The sequence below is a fragment of the Mustela putorius genome, unplaced genomic scaffold, assembly GCF_011764305.1.
Source record: "Mustela putorius furo isolate JIRA1106 unplaced genomic scaffold, ASM1176430v1.1 tig00003853_pilon_pilon_pilon, whole genome shotgun sequence".
Lineage (NCBI taxonomy): Eukaryota > Metazoa > Chordata > Mammalia > Carnivora > Mustelidae > Mustela > Mustela putorius.
This window is the reverse complement of record NW_025422005.1, coordinates 87,233,695-87,256,634: the sequence shown is the minus strand read 5'-3', so window position 1 is coordinate 87,256,634 and position 22,940 is coordinate 87,233,695. Positions and strand designations below refer to the sequence as shown.

The following is a 22,940-nucleotide window of genomic DNA, read 5'->3' as shown; positions in this document are numbered from 1 at the left end:
ATCAGAGAAAAAAGACATATTACATAAAGAGGACCAAAGAACTACAGCACACTTATCCGGAGTCATGCAAGCCAGACAGACTGAATTGTAGTATTTGGTGTTGCAAAATAAATAAAATAAAAACTGCCTACATAGAATTCTGTACACCCCCAAATATCTGTCAAAGTGAAGGAAAAAATATCCACTTTACACACACACACACACACAAACACACACACACTCACAACTTATTTCTAATAGACTTGCTCTGCAAGAGAGATTAAGGAAAATTCTTCAAGCAGAAGGATAGGACACTGGACAGAAAGGTGGATAAACGGGCACCTGGGTGGCTCGGTGGGTTAAGCCGCTGCCTTCGGCTCAGGTCATGATCTCAGGGTCCTGGGACCGAGTCCCACATCGGGGGGGGGGGGGTCTCTGCTCAGCAGGGAGCCTGCTTCCTCCTCTCTCTCTCTCTGCCTGCCTCTCTGCCTACTTGTAATCTCTCTCTGTCAAATAAATAAAAAAAAAAAAAGAAAGAAAGAAAGAAAGGTGGATAACTAAAAAGAAGGATGAACTCTGATATGGAATAAATGCATAAAAGCATAGATTGCAGTTTTTTCCCAAACTTTTAAGAGCTGTAGTAGATAACTTTATATAAAGCAAAAATGGTGATATATGGTGTGCTTAAAACATATGCTAAAAGTAAAATGTATGACCTAAATAGCACATGGGTTTGGAGGGAAGAATTGATATTTTTAGCTGTGAGCATCTTGCTCTACACGTTAAGTGATATAATATGCATAAATAGACAGCATTATTGTTACATAACATATAATGTAACACTATATGTGAGGGCTTCAACCCTAGGAATGACGACTAATTTTTTCAAGTTATAAATAATTCCACAATAGAGACAAATTAGGATTATAAGACATGCTCAATTAACTCAAAAGAAGGTATTAATTTAATTTATTACATATACTTATATTGCTTTATACACTTATTTCAGATTATAGGGACACATTTTTGAGTGATTTATTAGCTGAACACATTTTTTCATAAACCATAAGCTTCATGGAAGCTGGGGCCATATATGTTATTGCCTTAGATTATACACCAAAGTCTGGCATGTATAATGGGTTCAATAAATATTTATTGACTAAATGAATAAAATCTAATTGTCTTTGCAAACAACTTTCTCTACCTCAAGTGTCCTTGGTCCTTTTCTCTGCCTGGAAGAGCTTCTAGACTTTCAAGACATGATTAACTGCCTTCTCCTTTGCTAATTCCACATTTGTACAATACTCCTATTCAGTACTTAATTTCTGCAAGAACTTACCAAGGCAATGGGGGGTTGGGAGTTCAATTACGAGAAAAATGTGCTTCTTACCTTAAAGAAGTGCAGTATCGATAATTGACATGATAATTAGGTAACCAATATTTGTAATGCAATGATAATAGTACAAACCTAGTTAAAGGCTTTTCTCGACATCCAGAATGTGAGAGGATACAGAAAACAATTACTATGAAAGCTATATTATATTATTTAAAAAAAAAACTATTAAGCTATTGCAATTGGAAATTCCACTTGTCAGTGTATCATTTAATATTTTTATTTCCCTGATTTTTTAGAAACAGATTTACCTAGTTTTAGAAAAAAAAATGATTAAATGACATTTGTGTAATTAAGTACCTAATAAGTTTTTCATGTGCTCATTTGGTAAGTTTAGTGTAAGTTGTAATTACAGTGTACACAAGTGTACCCTGTAGGAGCACTGAGATCTGGTGAGTTACACATTAACTCTAATTATTGTGTTAAAATTAGCTACAAAAAGAACCATAGAGTCATGTTAGATTTCCTTGAAATCATAAGCTGAAGATGTAAACATATGTATGGAAAATTAATGTTATTATACAGCTTTCAATGCTTTATAACTTGATATTCCCTTTAATGTTGGGAACAGTAGCACTGCACACACTCCTGGACTATTATAGAGGAGGACTTCTTCCTTCTGTCTCTCTTTTGCCCAGTTCTAAAATACATGAATGGTGATATATGGAACTTTTAGCTTGCTAGTCCACCCTGGGTTCCAGCTACAGACAGAATTGGAAATACTCTTAAAAAAAAAAAAGACTTTGGGGTTCCTGGGAGGCTCATTCAGGTAGGCATCTACCTTCAGCTCAGGTCATGATCCCAGGGTCCTGACCAAGTCCCTCCTAAACCCATATCTCCAAGAGAAACAGAAGGACCCAAAATGAAAATATAAATTGATTGTTCTTTACTACCAAGGAATTAAGAGAGCGAGTAACCCAGTCAAGAAGTGACTGGTTTGCAATGAAACGAAGCAGGTGTAGTTCTGAAATTTTGTCTTGAGGTTTTGAAACTACAAATTGCTTCTGTACCCCCCAGGAGGGGGAAATAGAATTTTAAAAACAAGAAATGGGCAGAGAACATGAACAGACATTTCTGCAAAGAAGACATCCAGATGGCCAACAGACACATGAAAAAATGCTCCACATCACTCAGCATCAGAGAAATACAAATCAAACCACAATGAGATACCACCTCACACCAGTCAGAATGGCTAAAATTAACAAGTCAGGAAATGACAGATGCTGGCGAGGAATCAGAGAAAGGGAAACCCTCCTACACTGTTGGTGGGAATGCAAGCTGGTGCAACCACTCTGGAAAACAGCATGGAGGTTCCTCAAAAAGTTGAAAATAGAGCTACCCTATGACTCAGCAATTGCACTACTACTGGGTATTTACCCTAAATATACAAATGTAGTGATCCGAAGGGGCACGTGCACTTGACTGTTTATAGCAGCAATGTCCATAATAGCCAAACTATGGAAGGAACCTAGATGTCCATCAACAGATGAATGGATAAAGAAGATGTGGTATATATACACAATAGAATACTATGCAGCCATCAAAAGAAATGAAACCTTGCCATTTGCGATGACATGGATGGAACTAGAAGGTATTATGCTTAGTGAAGTAAGTCAATTAGAGAAAGACAGCTATCATATGATCTCCCTGATATGAGGAAGTGGAGATGCAATGTGGGGGGCGTGGGGGGTAGGAAAAAATAAATGAAACAAGATGGGATCAGGAGGGAGACAAACCATAAGTGACTCTTAATCTCACAAAACAAACTGAGGGTTGCTGGGGGGAGGGGGATTGGGAGAAGGGGGTGAGATTATGGACATTGAGGATGGTATGTGCTATGGTGAGTGCTGTGAAGTGTGTAAACCTGGTGATTCACAGACCTGTACCCCTGGATCTAATAATACATTATATGTTTATAAAAACAACAACAACAACAATAATAGCCAAGGTGTTAAGGCTTTTCAGTTAAACGGTGGACTCAGCAGTATGTTTAAGATCTATTTAGCAAAATTATTCTCTCACAAAAATGAACAAAGGAACAAGAAAATACACTCTGTGTGTGTGTGTGTGTGTAGTGGGGAAAAGAAGAAAAATAATATTTTATATGAAAAGATTGGTGAGACCTATCCTATCTGTTGACTAAAACCCATTTTTTCTTTTTGGACACAAAAATTAATTCATATCCGTAATACATAAAACAATTCTCAAAACATTATTAAGAAAGTGGAAAAATAAATAGAAGAATAAGCCCATGGCTTAAATATATTCTTCAAAAAAGAGATTAAATAAAAATTTTCAATACACAGGAATAAAGGTTTATTGGCAATTTATTGGCAAGGATGTGGAACACTCATACTTTATTGGTGATAGTGAAAATTGGTGCAACTGTTTTGAAAATCATCTTGGAATATCTAATAAAGCTCAGGAAATGTATATTGCCAGCAGTTCTAGTCCTATGTATAAATCTTAAAGAATCTCTTCCCCATTAAAGCTGGGATAAATTTACCAGAAAGTTATACTAATATTATTCATATTAACTTCAAAAAGGAAAAAACCAAAAGACCATTAACAATAGAGTAAATAGCAAACTCAGTAGGTTCTCAAAATGTCAACTATCAAGGAGAAGCTTATTGAGAGTCTAATTGAGGAAGATGAAGCCTCCCAGAGTAAGATCACCATTGTTGGCACTGGTGCTGTAGGCATGGCTTGTGCTATTTGTATCTTATTGAAGGATTTGGCCGATGAACTCACCCTCATTGATGTCTCAGTGGACAAATTGAAGGGAGAAATGATGGATCTTCAGCATGGCAGTCTTTTCTTTAATACTTCAAAGATTACCTCTGGAAAAGATTACATAGTATCTGCAAACTCCAAATTAGTTATTGTGACAGCAGGTGCACGGCAACAGGAGGGAGAAAGTCGCCTTGCCCTGGTGCAACGGAATGTGAACATCATGAAATCAATCATTCCTACCATAGTCCAGCATAGTCCTGACTGTAAGATGCTTATTATTTCAAATCCAGTGGATATTTTGACATATGTGGTCTGGAAGCTAAGTGGCTTACCTGCAACTCGTATAATTGGAAGTGGTTGTAATCTAGACTCTGCCCATTTCCGTTACCTAATTGGAGAGAAGTTGGGTGTCCATCCTGCAAGCTGCCATGGTTGGATTATTGGAGAACATGGTGATTCTAGTGTGCCTTTATGGAGTGGGGTGAATGTTGCTGGTGTTGCTCTGAAGACTCTAAATCCTAAATTAGGAACTGATTCAGACAAAGAGCAGTGGAAAAATATACATAAACAAGTTGTTGAAAGTGCCTATGAGATTATCAAACTTAAAGGGTATACCTCTTGGGCTATTGGACTGTCTGTGACAGATCTGGCAGGATCAATTTTGAAAAATCTTAGGAGAGTGCATCCAGTTTCGACTATGGTTAAGGGCTTATATGGAATAAATGAAGAAATCTTTCTCAGTATCCCTTGTATCTTGGGGCGAAATGGTGTCTCAGATGTTGTGAAAGTTAACTTGAATTCAGAGGAGGAGGCCCTTTTTAAGAAGAGTGCAGACACAATCTGGAATATCCAAAAAGACCTGGTATTTTAAAGCCTCTTAATGTTTCACCGTTCCATAGAACAGAAGATGTCAGACGTGTTTTTACATTTTGAAAGTATTTTATTTTTTTGGGAAAGTATTTTAATCTGATCTGTAAAAAATAAAAACACACTGGAGACCCATGATGTAAGTTCAGTCCCGCTAGGTTTGGAAAAGGAAATGGTAGATTTCTCTCTCTGAGTCTCTTATAGCTCAGTTCTAATGATACCCAACCTATACAGATGCAAGTTTTACTTCTGAGGTATGTCATATATGAGTTGCCTTCAGATTTAGTAGAATATGTATAACAACCCAGTATAATATAAAATGATTTTTCTCACAAAAAAAAACAATAGAGTAAATAACTATGCTGTGAAATACTATAAATCAATAAAAACAAATAAACAACACCTTCACACAGGATTGTGGGTTTATCTTAAACACATGCTATTGACTATAGTAAGCAATATTTAAAGAAATAAGTGCAATACGATTTTATATATTTTTGATGTGTATAGGTATGATATATATGCCTATCTATATATCACAAGGAGACATAAATAATATTATTTGTAGATGCAGCTAAAATACAAATAAAACAAAGACTATTCTCCATTGCAAATTATTAGTACCCTTGTTGAAGGTCGGTTGACAACCAACATATCTACTAAGGGGTTAATACTGTAAATATATAAGTAATTCCCCAATTCAACAGAAATTAATTAACTAACTAACTAATAACTGGATTTAAAAATAGACAAAAGACTTGAGTAAATATTACTCAAATGAAAATATACCGTTGGTCAACAGGTGTGAGAAGATGCTCAAAATCACTAGTCATCAGGGAAATGCAAACCAAAACCACAATAAGGTATCACCTCACACTTGTTAGGGTGACTAATAATGAGTGTTGGTGAGATGAAGAGAATTTGAACCCTTATTTAGCTGTTCCTCAAAAAACTAAAACTAGAAGTGTCATATGATCCAGTAATCCTACTCTGGGCAGACATCTAAAAAAATTGAAATGAGGATCTCAGAGACACAGCTGCACTTCCATTGGCCATTACAGCATTATTCACAATAGCCAAGATATGGAAACAAATGAAGTGCACATCAGTGGAAGAATGAATAAAGAAAATGTGTTGTGCATCTTTATGTCAGCATCAAGTGTGATGTGCCTGTTTCTTTCAAAATGGTAACACTGTCTTAATGTTCACTTGGAATCAGAAGATGCAGCCTTAGGCCCACAAGAGTTGGCGATTTAGAATTGAGATAATCATATAAAGTTAGGGCTCTTGAAATGCTACACATTCTGTGAAAAGCAGACTGCTAAAAAATGTCCTGTTGGGGCACCTGCTGGCTCAGTTGGTTAAACATCTGCCTTTGGCTCAGGTGATGGATCTCAGGATCCTGGGATCAAGCCCCACATTGAGTACCTTGCTTCGCAGGGAGTCTGCTTCTCCCTCTCACTCTCCCTCCATGAGCACACTCTCTCACCCCCCCCCTCAAATAAATAAAATTTTAAAAATTGAATAATACCATAAAATAAAAATTGTTTAAATGTCCTATTGGCAAAATAATAACACAGGGAAAGATGTCTGTCTGGGCTTGGGTTTCAGTTGAAACAATAACAGCAATGATGACAAAACCTCTCATGAGACCTTTTTTTTTTCAAGATTTATTTATGTATTTATTTGACAGAGATGGAGATAGTGAGAGAGGGAACACAAGTAAGGGCAGTAGGAAAGGAAGAAGCAAGCTTCCCATTGAGCAGGGAGCCCAATTGGGGCTTGATTCTAGGGTCCTGGGAGCAGGGCCTAAGCCAAAGGCAGATGCTTAATGACTGAGGGACCCAAGTGTCCCCCTCACGAGACTTTTTATTTTATTTCTTTTTATTTTTTTAAAGATTTTATTTATTTATTTGACAGAGAGATCACAAGTAGGAAGAAAGGCAGGCAGAGAGAGAGGGGGAAATAGATTCCCTACTGTGCAGAGAGCTGATGCGGGGCTTGATCCCAGGACCCTGAGACCATGACCTCGAGCCAAAGGCAGACACTTAACAACTGAGCCACCTAGGCACCCCTTATGAGACTTTTAAACCACAGACTTGCACCACTAAGAATTTATTACTATCAGGTTGATCTATGCCCATGATTTACCTGACCTGGCAAAAAGAAATACAATAGTTGACTTATGGGACATTTTCTCATTTCAGTATACATGATTCTCACAAGCAAGACCTGCTGGAAAATGACTTGTCAGTCCAAAGATAGAAAAATGTCCTGAAAGAAACCAAGACAAGGTAGAAACAGAAAGGAAAATAAACAGCAGAGTTAGTGCCCCAGAACTAAGATGGCAGGGCTTTTCTAAAAAGTGAAATAAAGTTATAAATTTTGAATTCTTATATGCCAGTACACATTGTCTTCATTCCCTTTAACCTTCATATCATCACCAAGATAGGTGATTTTATCCTCATTTTATAAATGAAGAAATATAGGTGTGTAAGGTGTCAATGACTTGGCAAAAAATACAAGGCTAACTCGTGCAGCATGGGTTAGCCTTGTGTGCCAGACTCTGGGGGTGCTCCTAGATCAGCCTCTGTTAGAGATGCAGTCAGTTCTCGATGGGCACTCTGAGATCAAGAGTTAAATCCTCCTGACTTATTCTCAGAGCCTTGATTTTTTTCTTTTTTTCTCAGCTGGCCACCAGAATAGCCCCCAAGTAGCCTTTTCCCAGTGGAGGATTTAATGCTGAAGACAGTTTTATGAAGAGCCTCATGGGTAAAATCAGTGTAGAGGAGAGAAATGGATACATTTCTGAGGAGATTAAGGTAAATTTTATGTCAGATATTACTTTAAATGAAATTAAATGGTACATTTCAAAAAGGCAGAGAAACAACAAGAATGAAGTATGGGTTTATATAATAATGAGAACTCAATTATAGTTGCTGATTGTGAAAAAAATCAGCTTTAGATGGAGTTTTGAAAAGTGATGTCAAAGAAATTTCTCTTACCTCCTTCTCCTCCCTGGAAAAAAGAAGTAAAATGAAGTCTAAAATAAAAAGAAGAAGAAAGAACAAGATATAACAAAAATGATTTGAAAAAAGAACTTAATGAGGCTTCTGGAAATACACATGAGTCATAAGAATTTATTCTATAATTTATTATTCATATATTTATGTAGTGATAGAAAGATAATCAGATGAACACAGCTGAAAATAGAATTGATGAGCCAGAAATTAGGTGTGATAATATTACACGGAGTAATGAACAGAGAGGGAAAATGATGAAAAAAAAGAAATTGTTCATAGGTATGGAGAAAAAGAATGAAATGATCTCATATATTCTAATGGGAAATTTAGGAGAAGAGGATAAAGAAAAGAAGGCGAGAAACAATGCCCAGAAAAATAGTGGTAGAACAATTTATTTTTTATTATTCCTATGCAAAGAAAAATTAGAACATCGTAGCCTGTAAGATGGTATTTGCAACACATAAGCCAGCAAAGTCTGTTTCCAAAGTGCATACCCTACAAATCAATTACAAAGAAAGCTATGTTATTTCTAGTAGAAAAAAAGACAAGACATGTAGAAAAAATTATAGAGTAGGAAACACAAATGAACCAGAAATATGTGATAAAATGGATTCCTGGCTATTTTAAGAAGTCACTTTGCAATCTAAACTACTTAACTCTTTAACTCTTGACTTTCACTTCATTACCACATTAATTCATTGTTATTTTTTTAAATGTATACAACAAATTTACTTCAAATTGATAACACCAAGTGATGTAACAACATTTTAAAGGGTGTATAAAACCCATCCAACTCCAGCTTTCTCTTCCATTCATTTGCAGGAAGATTCAGTGGAACCTGTAATGTTCCGATACTTAAAAAATAATATAGTGAATAGTGCACAGTACAAGATTTGACAAAGTGGGCAGTAAGGGTAGTAAGTACACTTCTTTAAAAATTTTTATTTTATTTATTTATTTTTATTATGTTCGGTTAGCCACTGTATAGTACATCATTAATTTTTAATGTAGTGTCCAATGATTCATTAGTTACATATAACACTTTGTTTGCTTTATTCCTCTATACTTTTTTATATTCTTGAAACTAATCATAATAAATTAATGACATTTAAGATAGAAAAATATGGGGGAGGGATGGCTAGAAGAAGATAAATGTGCTATGGCAATTTTACCATTACCAAATTCTGATTACAGAGACTTTTAAGTTCAAATGCATTGAAAGGTAAAATTATAATTAGTATTCATATCTGTTTTTCACAACTCTTTAGCAGAGTCTGCTTATTGTAACAATTGTATTTGTAATGCAGCCCATGCCTTGACAGATACTAACAAAAGTAAATCAGCAAAATGATTCTCCCTCTTCTTCCACCCTCAGGCTCCGGGCAATTACAGAAACTATGAACATCTGCTTGGATTCTGATTGCCATGTTCACTGATTCAGTGCACCCAAATAAGCAACAATTAGTCTGTTCAGCATGTGTCAAAAGATCTGTCAAGTTAATTCAAATTAAGACAGGATAAATTGAATCCAGTTGGCATCATGCATATTTGTATGCAAAGTTTAAACAAGCATCAGCTGTGCTGTGTTATCATTTATTTACAAGCAAAACAAAAATATATTGTTACATAATTTCAGAAATAACTATCTCTCATCATATTTTACTACATCATCAACTTGATGTATTTTCTTGGGGTGAAAGAAAAATTTCTAATGGATTTGAGTGGACTCCTGCATTGCATTAGATCAAAATAGTATCTTTTTTCTTGGACTCATTTATCTTAGTTCCATTAATTAGTTCCTAGGTACACAACTGGGTTTCAAAACTTGAGATGTGTGAATTTCCATAAATGATACTCCCAAAGGTGAATGCTTTTTATATATAAACCTCACATTTATTCTTAAATCTTAAACATTCTATAGAATGTTAATGTCTTCAAGTTGTCAGGTGATAGTTTTCTATCTCATTTATTGCATAGCAGTCTGTAGTATTAAATATCCCTATACTTGAATGAAGAGAGAACCTGGACAATCAGAGAATTAACGACACTGAGGGAGCTGGAAGGCTCTTAGCAGAAGACAGAATGAGGGTGCTTCATTGGCTCAGTTGGTTAAGTGACTGTCTGGCTCAGGTCATGATTTTGGAGTCTAGGGATCAAGTCCCTCATTGGACTCCCTGCTGGGCAGGGAGACTGCTTCTCCCTCTGACTCTCTCCCTTCTCGTTCTCTCTCTCTCTCTCAAATAAATAAGTAAAATCTCAAAAAAAAAAAAAAAAGACAGAATGATGGCAGTGGCATTAATTATCATCTATTCTGTTTTCCAACTGTCACAACTAGACAGTACTCCACTTTCCATCTCTGTTGCTGTTTGGATGGAGTCATGCAGAAGGTCATCTAATGTGCTGTATGCTATTGATCTTCAAAGGAGGGGCTCCACAGTGCTGCTGTATCTCTAATACACTCAGATGAAACATAACTTTTGGGAAAAAATAGAAAATTGCTTTACCAAGCTCTTAAGTGTTTACTTTAAGTGAGTCATATTCTCCCACTTCTGACACTTTTTCTCCCACGTTTGATACTGAGAGAGGAAGAAGGAGGCTGTTAGAATTCATGGTTCTGATTGAAGTTGGAAATAGAAGAACTGAAAAAAAAAAAAGACAGAAAGAACAGACTTTTAGGAACTATAATATGACATGGGATTTAGTAGAAGGGAAGTTCACAATGACAATTAGGCAAATAGTTATCAAAATGCCTGCAGTTCTGGCCATTGGTGAGTACTGGTCAGAATCTTAGAGCAGGACAGACTCTAAAAGGACTCCATTTCTACAAAATAGAAATAATTCAATTCTATTCAAGTTAAGGAGGTTGAGATATTCCTCCCTTTCCTTTCATTTAATATGAATATCAACTAAACATTATGTTGGTAAAAAGCATTTGTCTGTGGGTTAATATATAAATTTTAATATAAGTTCTGACTGTAAGAATTGGCCTTTCAGAAGAAAAAAAAAAATAAGAAGGAATAAGCAACACATTTCCCAGATGGGTAAATTATGTTGACAGTGACTTCCCATCTCTATTATCATAGTTCTTTATGTTTTTGTTTCAACACTCCAATCTTCTGATTCTTTAAAGTATGTTGTTGTCAAAAATATTAACTATCTCGACCAAACTTTTGTCAGAAGCCATTGTGATAGCCCTACTTCCCTTCTTGACATCAAAATTGTAAGAATCGGTCCAGAGCTCAAGGTTAAAATCAAAGTTTTCTCTCACAGACAAGAGACTTCCTCTAAATTTAGACAACAACTGCTCTAAGAAACAACATGCTTTACAATTCTGTTTTTAATAAGCTATAACTATACATTTATGGTCTATAAATATATATTTTTACCTTGTCCACAAGTTTATCTTGAGAATGATCATCAGATAACTGAAATCAAGAAATCTTCTCTATGGGAGACATCTACCATCTGGCCTGAGAAATACCTTTTGCTCCACTCCTTGATAATTGCTCTTATATGTTCCATCAGGAACTCATTCCACGTGGCATTTGGGACACTGTTAGCTCAGGACTTTCTCCAACCATGTCCTAATCTTGCCAAGGGAACATGGTCCAAGGTACAACAATTCCGTTCTCCCAGAATGTTATTTATTTAAAGTCTTTTGTAAAAACAAATTTTGACTGATGAAAAAAAAGAATGAACAGATTTTTCTTCACCCAGATTTGCCAAGGGCATTACACTAGTTTTATCATTCATCTTCTGTCTCTCAGTAGACTTTGGCTTTTTTTTTTTTTTCTGAAACACTTCAGAATAAATTGCAAACACTCCAGATGCTTCAGTGTGATTTTCTAAAAAAAAAAAAAAGGGCATTGCCTTAGATAACCACAGAAATATTATAAAAATCAGGCAATTAACAATGATACTTTGCTATTATATAATCTCCAGCCTTATTAAAATGTCACCAATTATTCCAAGAGCACATTTTTTGTTGGGTCTCCTTCATCACCTCTAATCCAGAAAAATTCCTCTACATCTCTTAATGTTTTATAACCTTACACTTTGGAAGAATTCAGAGCAGCTATTTTATAGACTTTCACGCAATTTGGGTTTGTCTTTATAATTATGTTCAGTGCAGGAGTATTTGTTGAGAATGTCATAGAAATGGTGCAGTGTTCTTTCTGGTACCTCATGTCAGGAGGCCCACTGTGTTCATTCGTTACATCACTTATAATGTCACATGTGATTCTTTGCTAAATTGGTGTTGCTCTCTTTGCTCTCTTTCTCTAATATAAAATTACTGTATCAATAATTATCTTGTGGGAACATATTATGTAACTATGCAAATATTCCACTTCATCATACTTTTCCCCACTCATTTCAGCATCCATTGGTAATTCTTATCTGAACAAGTAATATTGCCTTAGTGGTTTCCAGTTATAACTATCTATTTCTATCATGCTTTCTATAAGAACATTCACTATCCTTCATTTATTTTTTATAATAATGTAAACTCATACATACTTATTTTAGTCTATGGATTATATCACTATAATTATTTTTGTTGCTCAGATTCTCCAGATTTAACCAATAAGATCCTCTTCAAGCTTTCAAGCTGACTTCTGTGTCCTTTTCCTCTTTGATGGGAAGGAATATAGTGTGTGTGTGTGTGTGTGTGTGTGTTTGTGTGTGATATAGATACATATATTTTCCCCATAATTTCATACTGTTACTTCTAATTCATGTTCAACTGGACAATATTTATTCTAACATTTTTTCCCTTCCATACTTGTAACTCTGTTTTCTAACATTGAGAATCCTGGCTATCATATCAACAAAGCCCTTGTTTATTTTTTAATCCTAGAACACATATAAAGTAGCTTCAGAATATTTAGCCCACGTCCAAAAAAGCTGCATATAATACAGGCTAATCCAGTTAACCCACATTTGGAAACTACATTCTTAAAAAAATGATTTTGAAAGATTGTGTAAAATTTACTCCCATTCATCCTCCTCAACAAGATCCTCTCACTTAAGAACTTTTTAAAAACTTGAGGCATAATTGGCATATAATACTTTATTATTAGTTTTTGGCATACAGCATAAAAGTTTGATATTTGTGAAATAACCACCACAAGTCTAGTGAATATCCATCAGCATATTTCATTACAGAATTGTTTTGAAAAGCGTTTCAATATGTTCTGCATCCCTACTTTGCTTTAACTTTTTGTTACATACTTTTGTGTCTTAGCTGTATAACAGCTCCTTGTTTTTCTACTTCTACAGAAATCTGTTTCATTTTTTGTTGGGTGGTAATCTCCACAGCAAACTCTTCTCATTCCTGTCCCCAGATACCAGCCAAGTAGTAGCTAAAGGTTTTACTCTTAATTTCTTACCTTGTAGATTGGCAGGGCCATTGCCTCTAGCTCTTGCTTTTTTCTATAGATCAAGAGATGAATTCTTTTTTAGGGAAAAAAAACCAATATAAACCAAGGTCATTTTTTAAATCTTTTGTGATTTTATTATACATATTTTTGGGGGGTTGGATTACTACTGTTTTAGGTGGCAAAACTGATTAACATATGATACATTAAAATTCCATTTTGATTTAATGAAGGTAATGAAATATTAGATTATATGAATATTAACGTGTAAACTCTTCATGATCTGCCTGATATGTTTTAATCATAGTTTTGAGAAGACAAATTTGATTCGAAACTACTTCTATACTGAACGTGTAATGCCTGTATTTTCTTTACTGACCATATCCTACAGGAAATAAATTAAACTAAATTAATATCTAGAGATAAAATAATGTTTTACAGACCTAAGTGCCATTTAGGTATATTGGATGCAGCCAGCCTTTAAAAATGTCATCTTCCTTGAAATGACAGTGATATGGTACCTTAAGCAAACACTAGGATGAACCAGTCGATTCTACCTACATTGGATTGCAGACAAATTATCTAAGCTTTCACTCATTTCAATTTGAAACATTAAGACAGTTTTTTTTTTTTTTTTTTTTTTTTTACTTTGCAGATTATAGAGACACTGCATATGCGGCAGATGATCTGTCTTCATTTAAAGCTGCACTCAAGTGCCTTTAGCACTTATTGGTGCTAACAAGAATGTGGGCTACCTCAATCCACTGTCAGAAGAAATCTAGGAGAGTTGGCACAGAAGCCAAAGAGAGAAAATACATAAACATAACAGAAATTATCATGGAAATGACTTGGATAAAATGTAATAGAAATGATGGATAAAATGTAATTGAAATGAGCTTTCAAGTCAAATACAAATGTACCATTGTCTTGTATGAATATACATGAACACACACATGAACATACAAACATATGTAATGTACATTTCGGCAAGCCAGCCACACAAGACTCATCATGGAAAGATCCACGGTTTTTAGGTTTTGCTATTTCCTTATCTGTAATGCTGGTTATTGACTAAGAGGTCTGAGTTATCAAACATCAGGAGAATCGAGAGTAATCTCAGCCTAAATAAACTGGGTTTATGTGAATGAGAATTTTCTACAGAATTTGATGTTTATGTTATATGACAGACTGGCTTTATTACAAGATCATTTTTAAAAACTGAGATAGGAAAATTTGGCAAACAATATTCTTGGTCATCTCAGAGCTCATTTTATCACCTTTGGTCTCAGTCATTTTCACTGGCCTTGACCTTCAATTTACAAGTATATGAATTTATGTCTTTCTCTTCATCATAGAAGACAAAATTGACCCTGTCCTTTATCCTCTATAAGATAAATAATTACACTCTGGGAAATGAAGTTATTTTCACCTTATGGTTATGGTAATGATATTCCTGATTCTAGTAAATTGCAAAATCAGGAACAATATATGTGGGACAGGTAAGGGTGTGATGAACACTTCTATTGATAGTTGGAAAAAAATCAGCAGAAATATTTCAGATCAGGAAAAAGCATTATTTTCTCTCTACCTCTTGATCCCATAAACATATTTCATTTGTAAAACTGCTTTATTCACTTCTATCACCCATTCTTTCTACACAACCACAACTCCTGATAATTCATTTCTCAATTGGAGTTTGATTTGGGGAAAAGCAATTTATCAGCATTTTGTTTTTTCTCTTATTGTATATAAGCATTGAAAAATGAATAACTTATGACTTAGGAAGAGTACATTAACTGGAGACAATGAATGACGTGGTAAAAGTATTCCCCTACATCGCCCCCTCTTTTTTTTTTTTTTTTTTTTTCTGATGCCATAAGTGTCAAACCAGTCCAGAAAATGTTTTATGCCTCAAAGTCTAAAGCAGCAAGTTCCTGAGTTGGAGTACTTTCCTACCAGACTTTCATTGTTGGTGAGTATTTCCCAGTTGCTTCAGAAATGACTCCCTCTGAGGATATTGTTGAAATGTTGTGTGCACGGCTGCTTGTTGAAGCCAAGAAATGATGCAGAACTACTCACGTGAGCTCTTCTAATTGTTCTTGTACTAGCAACTGAGGAATTCTCACAGATGGGTTTATCATAACACTTTGTTAGCATTTTTGTATAACAACTGCCTTTTCATCTAAAGGAAACCCTGGAGGAAAATACAACATTCAGGAATAGGGTTTGAATATTAATTAATTGATGCTTCAAGGAAAAAAGTTTTCTTTCTTAATATGCTCATTGTACATAGCAAACTTTGTGAAATGTAAGTTTATTCAAGTTATGTACAGATGTCATACTTTCTAGATTTATAATAAATTATTTCATTTGTCTTTATTTCATTTTAGAATCTTTCACTTTGATATCTGCTATTCAAAGGATGATTAATTTAAGATTTTTTTTTGCACGCTTGCTGTTGTCATTAATATTTCTAATCAGTGTCATTGTGTGGACATTTATTAATTGCAGATATTTCAAGAAAGGGTTTACAGGCTCCTGTAGGGTAAATTATTAAATTAGAACAAGGTTATTGACTAGGACTTTGGTTTGCTGGTTTGGTTGGTTGGTTGGTTGGTTGTTGACTAGAAGTGTGGTGATTTTTTTAACAATGAATATTATGGTTTAGTTAGTCATAGAAGCTAATGTTGAAATTCCTAAATTCTTAAAGCAATGGTGTTGAACATGGGACTGTTTTTATACTTTCTTTAACAACTTTGACACATTTATTGTTATGATTTTAAATCAAAAAGGAAATACAGAGATAATATTGATTTGATCGGGTACATATTTTCGGAAAGGAATATTTCACTTGATCTTAGCCAAAAGGCCGAGAAGCGATCGGAAAGGAATATTTCAAAAGTCAAGTAGGTGTCCTTGAGTTATCTGCAGGTCCACTTTGGTGTGTTGCTTGTTGAATTCTGTTTTTAAAGCTAATTCTGTATTTGTGTGCGTGTGTATGTGTGTGTGTGTGAGAGAGAGAGAGAGAGAGAGACAGAGAGATAGAGATAGTAGCAAGAATAGCTTTAATTTAAGGTTGCATGAATCCTTTATTCTGTTTTTGTTTTTGTGAGGTCTACTAAAGTTATCTTTCTCCTATCATTCATATTGAGATATTAATAAACAAGCAATATTTTATTTCACATGAAAAATGAATACAATAATCCATCTGATATTTCCTCAATTCATTATTTTCTCTTAATGGAAAACATGATTAATTCATTAACATATTTTCAGATATCTTTATGGTTAACCTTATTAATTTAAAATTCTGCCAATTAACATTCATTCATATTAATGGTCTGCTTCTTACTTGTTTACTTTATGGGAGGCATTATTCTATTGTTTTTATTTGACAATACAACTATTTAATGAACAACTTTCAAAAGTGATACATTTTCTCTTTTCATCAGTCCCTATTTGTGATGTTTATCTCTCTCATATTCTAAGAATAAAGAAAGGTGTTTAAAGTAAAATAAGAAATAAATTATTCTGAAAAGGATCAGTGTTCTAGTTGTGTCCAACATCTTCAGTATTCCATATTCATCAATGTGGAAATGATTAGTAAACTTGGAAACAACTGTTCTTCTTCTGAACAGTTCTTCTGAAATTTAATACTTAAAGCAAACTATCTCTGATGCAAAAAATAAAAAATTCAATGAACCAATACAAATGCAATGAACCAACAATTGCCAGCTATCATGTTACAGTGATTAGACTATTGCCAACTTTTAAAACATTTATAATCCAAATGCATTCATTCCAGCGCAACATGTTTCATTTAAGTAAACTTCTCTGATACACAGAATTAAAAGTATAATTGACCCTTCACAGGTTGGATCTGCACAGTCCACTTACTCAAGGATTTCTTACAGTACAGTACTGTACATGCATTTTCTCTTCTTTATGATTTTCTTAAGAGCATTTTCTTTTCTCTCACATTAATATACAAACATAGTATACAACATGTATAATATGTAAAATATGTGTGAATAGACTTTTTGTATTAGTAAGGCTTTTGGTCAACAGGAGGCTATTAGTTAAATTTTGGGGGAGTTAAATTTTGGGAGAGTCAAAAGTTATCATAGATTTCTGAGTGTGCAGGGGGTCAGTGCCCCTAACACTAATGTTGTTCAAAGGTCAACCATGTTTCATAGAGTAATATTAGAGAGAACTCACAACTCTCTTCAGAGGCTGGCCAGAGAGGTGGATGAAATAGCAACCAGGGGGCACTGCAGCTTTATGAAATTACCTCAAAGAAGATGACAAGAAATTTGTTCTGAGATTTCTTAAGAATTTAAATATGGTTTTTAACTTTCTGTGAGATAATTTTCAGTGACCTTGAAAGAAAGTTTCTGTTTAGGAGTTTATGCTTAAAAATTAAGTCATACTTTTCTCAGTTGTCCCACATTAAAATATGACTTTCATTTTAAAGACTTAGATATATAAAAAAAGAAGATGATTTATTTTCTTTCTTATTATTAAATAACTGATTCTCAGGAACTTTGAGGGATTGGCAGATGGGGTTATAATTCTAATGTTCTCGGGGCACCTGGGTGGCTCAGTGGGTTAAAGCCTCTGCCTTTGGCTTGGGTCATGATCCCAGGGTCCTGCGATCGAGCCCCGCATCAGGCTCTCTGCTCAGCAGGGAGTCTGCTTCCTCCTCTCTCTCTGCCTGCCTCTCTACCTACTTGTGATCTCTGTCTGTCAAATAAATAAATAAAATCTTAAAAAAAAATAATTCTAATGTTCTCTTCCATTTAATTTGAAGACACACGTATTTCTATTACAAAAAATCTGAGACTTAAAGTTAAAATTTTTTTTGTGGAACAAACATTTGGTATTTTGGACACTTGATATTTCCAACCCTTAATTTAAAAGACATGATTATATTCAAAGTGATTCAAGAAAATTCGGTATATTTTACTTCATTAGTATATAGTAGAAGACATTGAATATAAAGTCAGTAATGCACATGGTCCTTTAAAATAGTTTCCTAGAATAAGTTTAAATCACAACTTGCAGGAAGTACTTTGGTCAATGTTATTTGTTAATTTTTTAAATTTTTTAAATTTTTAAATTTTTTTTATATTTAAAAAAATTTTTTAAAGATTTTATTTATTTGACAGACAGAGAGGCAGAGAGGCAGGCAGAGAGAGAGGAGGAAGCAGGCTCCGCTGAGCAGAGAGCCCGATGCAGGACTCAATCCCAAGACCCTGGGGTCATGACCTGAGCCGAAGACAGAGGCTTTAACCCACTGAGCCACCCAGGTGCCCCAATTTTTTTTTATTAATAATAAACTTCATTAAATTATGAAGTTGGTGTGTGTGTGTGTATAATAATAAACATATCAATTTAAAGTCTTGCATAAAGGAGAAGTACTCTGAGCCAACATGAGTTGCTATTGAGTTCTTTTAGTGATGAGAAATCAATCTGTAAATTTGTTGCATGGGCATAGAGATATGGACCTTCTGTAAATTCGTTGCATGGGCATAGAGATATGGACCTTCCTCTACCTTAGTAGGCAGACTGAGGTAATTGTTCACTATTACTTTTAGACTCTGAGCCATGCCTACAGACCACATATCAACGATTAGTCAAACTACCTTTTTCTCTCTCTCTTATCTCCTCTTCACTTTCCTAGAAACCTCCAAAGCAGTCTAAACAGGCATAGTACTCATCCTATCCCTCTTAGGCACTATTTACATATAAGACCTGAAAGTTGTCTGTATGTTACTACTATAATCTCATTCTTGTCATATTCTCTATTTCATCTTACTTCCGTTTTTTAAGAGATACAAGGGATTATATTAAAAGAGAGTATGTTATTATTGTTTCATCTTCCTACTGAAGTTTTGGAATTTATATTATATAGATAAGACCATCTATTTTCTCCCCTTCATCAATTTAAGATAACTAACATGCTCTTTAGTTAGAAAACATGGGCTCCATTTTCATATGTAAAATTTGGTATTATATATATTAACTAATTTTTATATTATATTATATTTCACATTTATTTATGTATATATTTAAAATATATTTTATATCTCTATCCTATCTATCTAACTATCTATCCATCTGACTTTATTGCTGCTAGCTTCTGTGTGCTTTCCTTCAGGACTTGCCCCTGTACATGTCTTCAGAGAAATATTCCTGTGCTACAGAGAGTGGAAAGTGCTACAGAGAGTTTGGGACTTTGTATCCTTCTGGATGGCCTTACATCAAATAATTGACTAGTGAGTGAATTTGAAAGTCCAACTAACTCTCTCGCTTTGGGCAGGCCAAACTGTGTGGTGTAATTTATGCTCCAGAATTCACCATGGGATCAGGTTGAAGCTGGGATTTTGCCTGAAAGCTTGCAGTTGTTTGCCTTTTGTTTCTTTTTTTCTTTTTTTTTTTCCTTTGTTTTTTGCTTTCCCCACTTTTTTACCAATTTCTTTTGGAAGTATTGCTTTAATAAATCACTCATACATGTATCCTGTCTCAGGATTAACTTCTGGGGAATCTGACCGAAGGCAAGGATTTGCTATTCATATTTCTCTATAACTATTCCAAAATTTACCATGATACAGAAAAAAAAATGTTTTTATATAGATAATCCCCTGATAATCCCTTCTGTGTGTGTGTGCATAAAAGATAGACTAGGAGGAAATATTGGTACTTATGTTTTGAGAAACATGGTAGACTGAAATAATTCAGAATGTTCTGCCCTAGTACGAACATACAGGATCAAATAGGACTAAAACCATTTAAATATATAGCTGTATATGAAAGAGCAAAGACTAAATTCCCATGTCAGAAATGTACACACCTTAAACCTAAGTGGCAGGCAGCAAATACTGAGTCCCTTTCATCAATTCCTATTTATTTCCTGGGAAAGCACACAACTCCAAAACTTCACCAGGACAGAAAACGAAGTCTGAATTTATACCACCCATCCAAGAATCAATCAGGAGTTTCTAACATGTAAAAAGACATAATAATACATGTACTTAGGAAACTAGAAATAACAAAAAAAAATGAATAATCTGATAAAGTCTATTGCTGCAGCTTGGGTTTCCTTAGGAAACCAACTCTGGGGCAGTGATTATCACATAGTTGGCTTATTAGGGAGGACTCCTGGAATTAGTTCTTGTAGAATGGAGGGCAAGAGAGTAGGATAAGGCAGAGGGAGAAGTTGAGCTGTGCAATGTTGAAGGAAGCTTCAGCCAATTCTATGGGGCATTCTGAAGCTGGGATATCTTGTCAGAGTCTTCCTGACATGAATGAGCAAGTCTAGCATTTCAACTCTGTGATGATTAATCTTTTGGTGCAGGATGTTCCAGGGGGAAATACTTTGGTCCAGGTGGCTTTCTGAAGCCAGGACAATCCAGAGAGGAGTTTGACAGCTGAGAATAAGCTGCCAGCAACACTCCTAGGAGCTGGGAAAATGAACCATTCATTCCTAAATGGGGATCTGAACAGGGTGTCCTAGGTCAACACAGATTTCTATCAGAAACTCCAAGAAAGTTTCAAACTAAATAATGAAAATCTAGAAGTAGTTCTTTCAAAGTAAAAAATGAGTCAAGATTTGTGGATATAAGCACTTTTATCAGTATTACCCTGATGGCAGCAGTTAATAGAACAAGAAACGTGATTTATAAGAATTAGAAATAAAGAAGAAAAATTAACATTACTCCTAAGTGACAGGATCAATGACATATCTCCATTTTCTCATTATACACTTAATCTTTGACTCTCTCCGGTCTTCATCTTTTCTCAAACACAACACATCTCCTCCCTAGCTTCAGTTGTCTCAGGTCCGATAGATTTTTGTTGGACCTTGCATTACTAGACTTACCTGGCATATTTAACACCGCCGGCTACTACCTTCTGGAAAAGTTCTGCTCTCTTGCCTGAGGAGACTCAACTCTCCTTGTTTCCTCCTGCCCATGCTGAATTTTCTTTAGGGGTATTTCTTCACCTGCCAATCTCCATGATGCAATTCTTGGCCCACTGCTCTTTCAACTTTACAGCCCGCTTGGATAGCCACATTCTCATCTATATGCTAATGACTCTCAAGCTTCTGTGGCAGTCTTTGTCCTCAAGACTCTTTTGTCAAGGCTTTTAGACTTGTTTAATCAATTGCCTCCTCATCACCTTCAGTGTCCTACAGTCACCTCAAATTCAGAATGTATAAAACCAAACCCATTAGTTTTCTACCTCAAACCTGCTTTTTCTACATTGCAAATTAATTATTGGAGTCTGAATCTGGACCCAACCATGAAAGAAACTATCCACTTAACCACACATGTCCCAATGTATTAGTTTTCTTAATATTAGGAAATGAAATTTGCCCAAAGAGTTTAATTTGTATCCATTTAAAATCTAACTCTAATCTCACATGTAAGGAAGTTAAATTAATAAATGACCTTCTTATTGTCTTACATATTCAAAAGAGATTACATGATTTGTATGGAAGGTTTTTCTAAAAATAAATTTTAATGATTGATTTTTCCCACTGAATTTTATATCAGATATAAATAAAAGTCTTATGTCTTTATTCATTTTCATGTGATGTAATAAAGATAGATTTACACTATTTAAACATTACATACAGTTGGACAGTCTTTGAATCAAAGGTGACAAAAGTTATATTTCAAAGATCTTAAAAATCTCAACTGACTTTCTTATCCCCATAATTAACTACATCTTGAGTATATAATCAGAAAAACATGAATTAAGATCTACATCTAGCTAGTAATTCCATAAAACACATGTATTTTTTCTAATAAATATCTCCTATATAAAGTATTACTGAGGGCAATTAGGGAAGTCTCCTGAATGGCAATCTCAGAACTGTACCAGAGACTTACAGTGTATTATATATGATGGCTTATATAAAATATAAGAGCAGTGGCTTATACATATAAGGTTGTATCCTCTTACCGAAGAGAAACCTGTGTATAGGCATTCTCGGCTGATAAGGCTACTCAAAGAAGTCATCAGATTTTAGGGCTTGGAACTCATCAGATTTACGCAAAATTAACTCCAAGATTGCTACAAGAACTTCGGGATTCCATTCTCTAGTTTGTGAAGGCCTATACAACACTCTCACCTGCATCTCTTTGTCCAGCACTTAGCAATGTGGAAATCATTAATTGTAAGAAAGCCTGGAAAATGTAACCCTTAGGTTGAGTGATTTGCTTCCCCAAATAGACGATTTTTTTCTGAGGCAAAAGAGAGAAAGGATGTTGAGTGGCAGCTAGTATTCTAATACTTGACTGAGCAATTACATTATTTATGTTTGTTTGAATTGAGCCATGCATTTCCATTTCCTCTCTAGCGAAGTGTTCAACATCACCTTTGAATTTTGTCAGACCATTAAATTTAACCACAAGTAGTATGTGGAGAAGGAGATAATCTAACGATCTTAAAAGGCCTCAAAATTTAATTTGTGCACTTTCCAGCCGGTAATTTACAGAAAAAGTAAAACCTAGCAATTTAGCTAGAAGTCATGTTACTGAGAAAAAAATTCAAAAATAT

The 22,940-nt window shown here is 34.7% G+C and overlaps 1 protein-coding gene across 1 annotated transcript; it reads left to right on the top strand.

Annotated features, from left to right (window-relative positions):
- The first annotated feature begins 3,961 nt into the window (after positions 1–3,961).
- LOC101679751 (L-lactate dehydrogenase C chain-like) lies at positions 3,962–5,019 on the top strand. Its single transcript, XM_004775165.2, has one exon. It carries the CDS (start codon positions 3,978–3,980, stop codon positions 4,974–4,976), a length of 999 nt encoding a protein of 332 aa, XP_004775222.1. The 5' UTR covers positions 3,962–3,977; the 3' UTR covers positions 4,977–5,019.
- The last annotated feature ends 17,921 nt before the right edge of the window (positions 5,020–22,940 follow it).

Bases quoted from the DNA above. Each gene is read 5' to 3' on its own strand.
- LOC101679751 (XM_004775165.2), top strand. From the start codon at position 3,978: ATGTCAACTATCAAGGAGAAGCTTATTGAGAGTCTAATTGAGGAAGAT.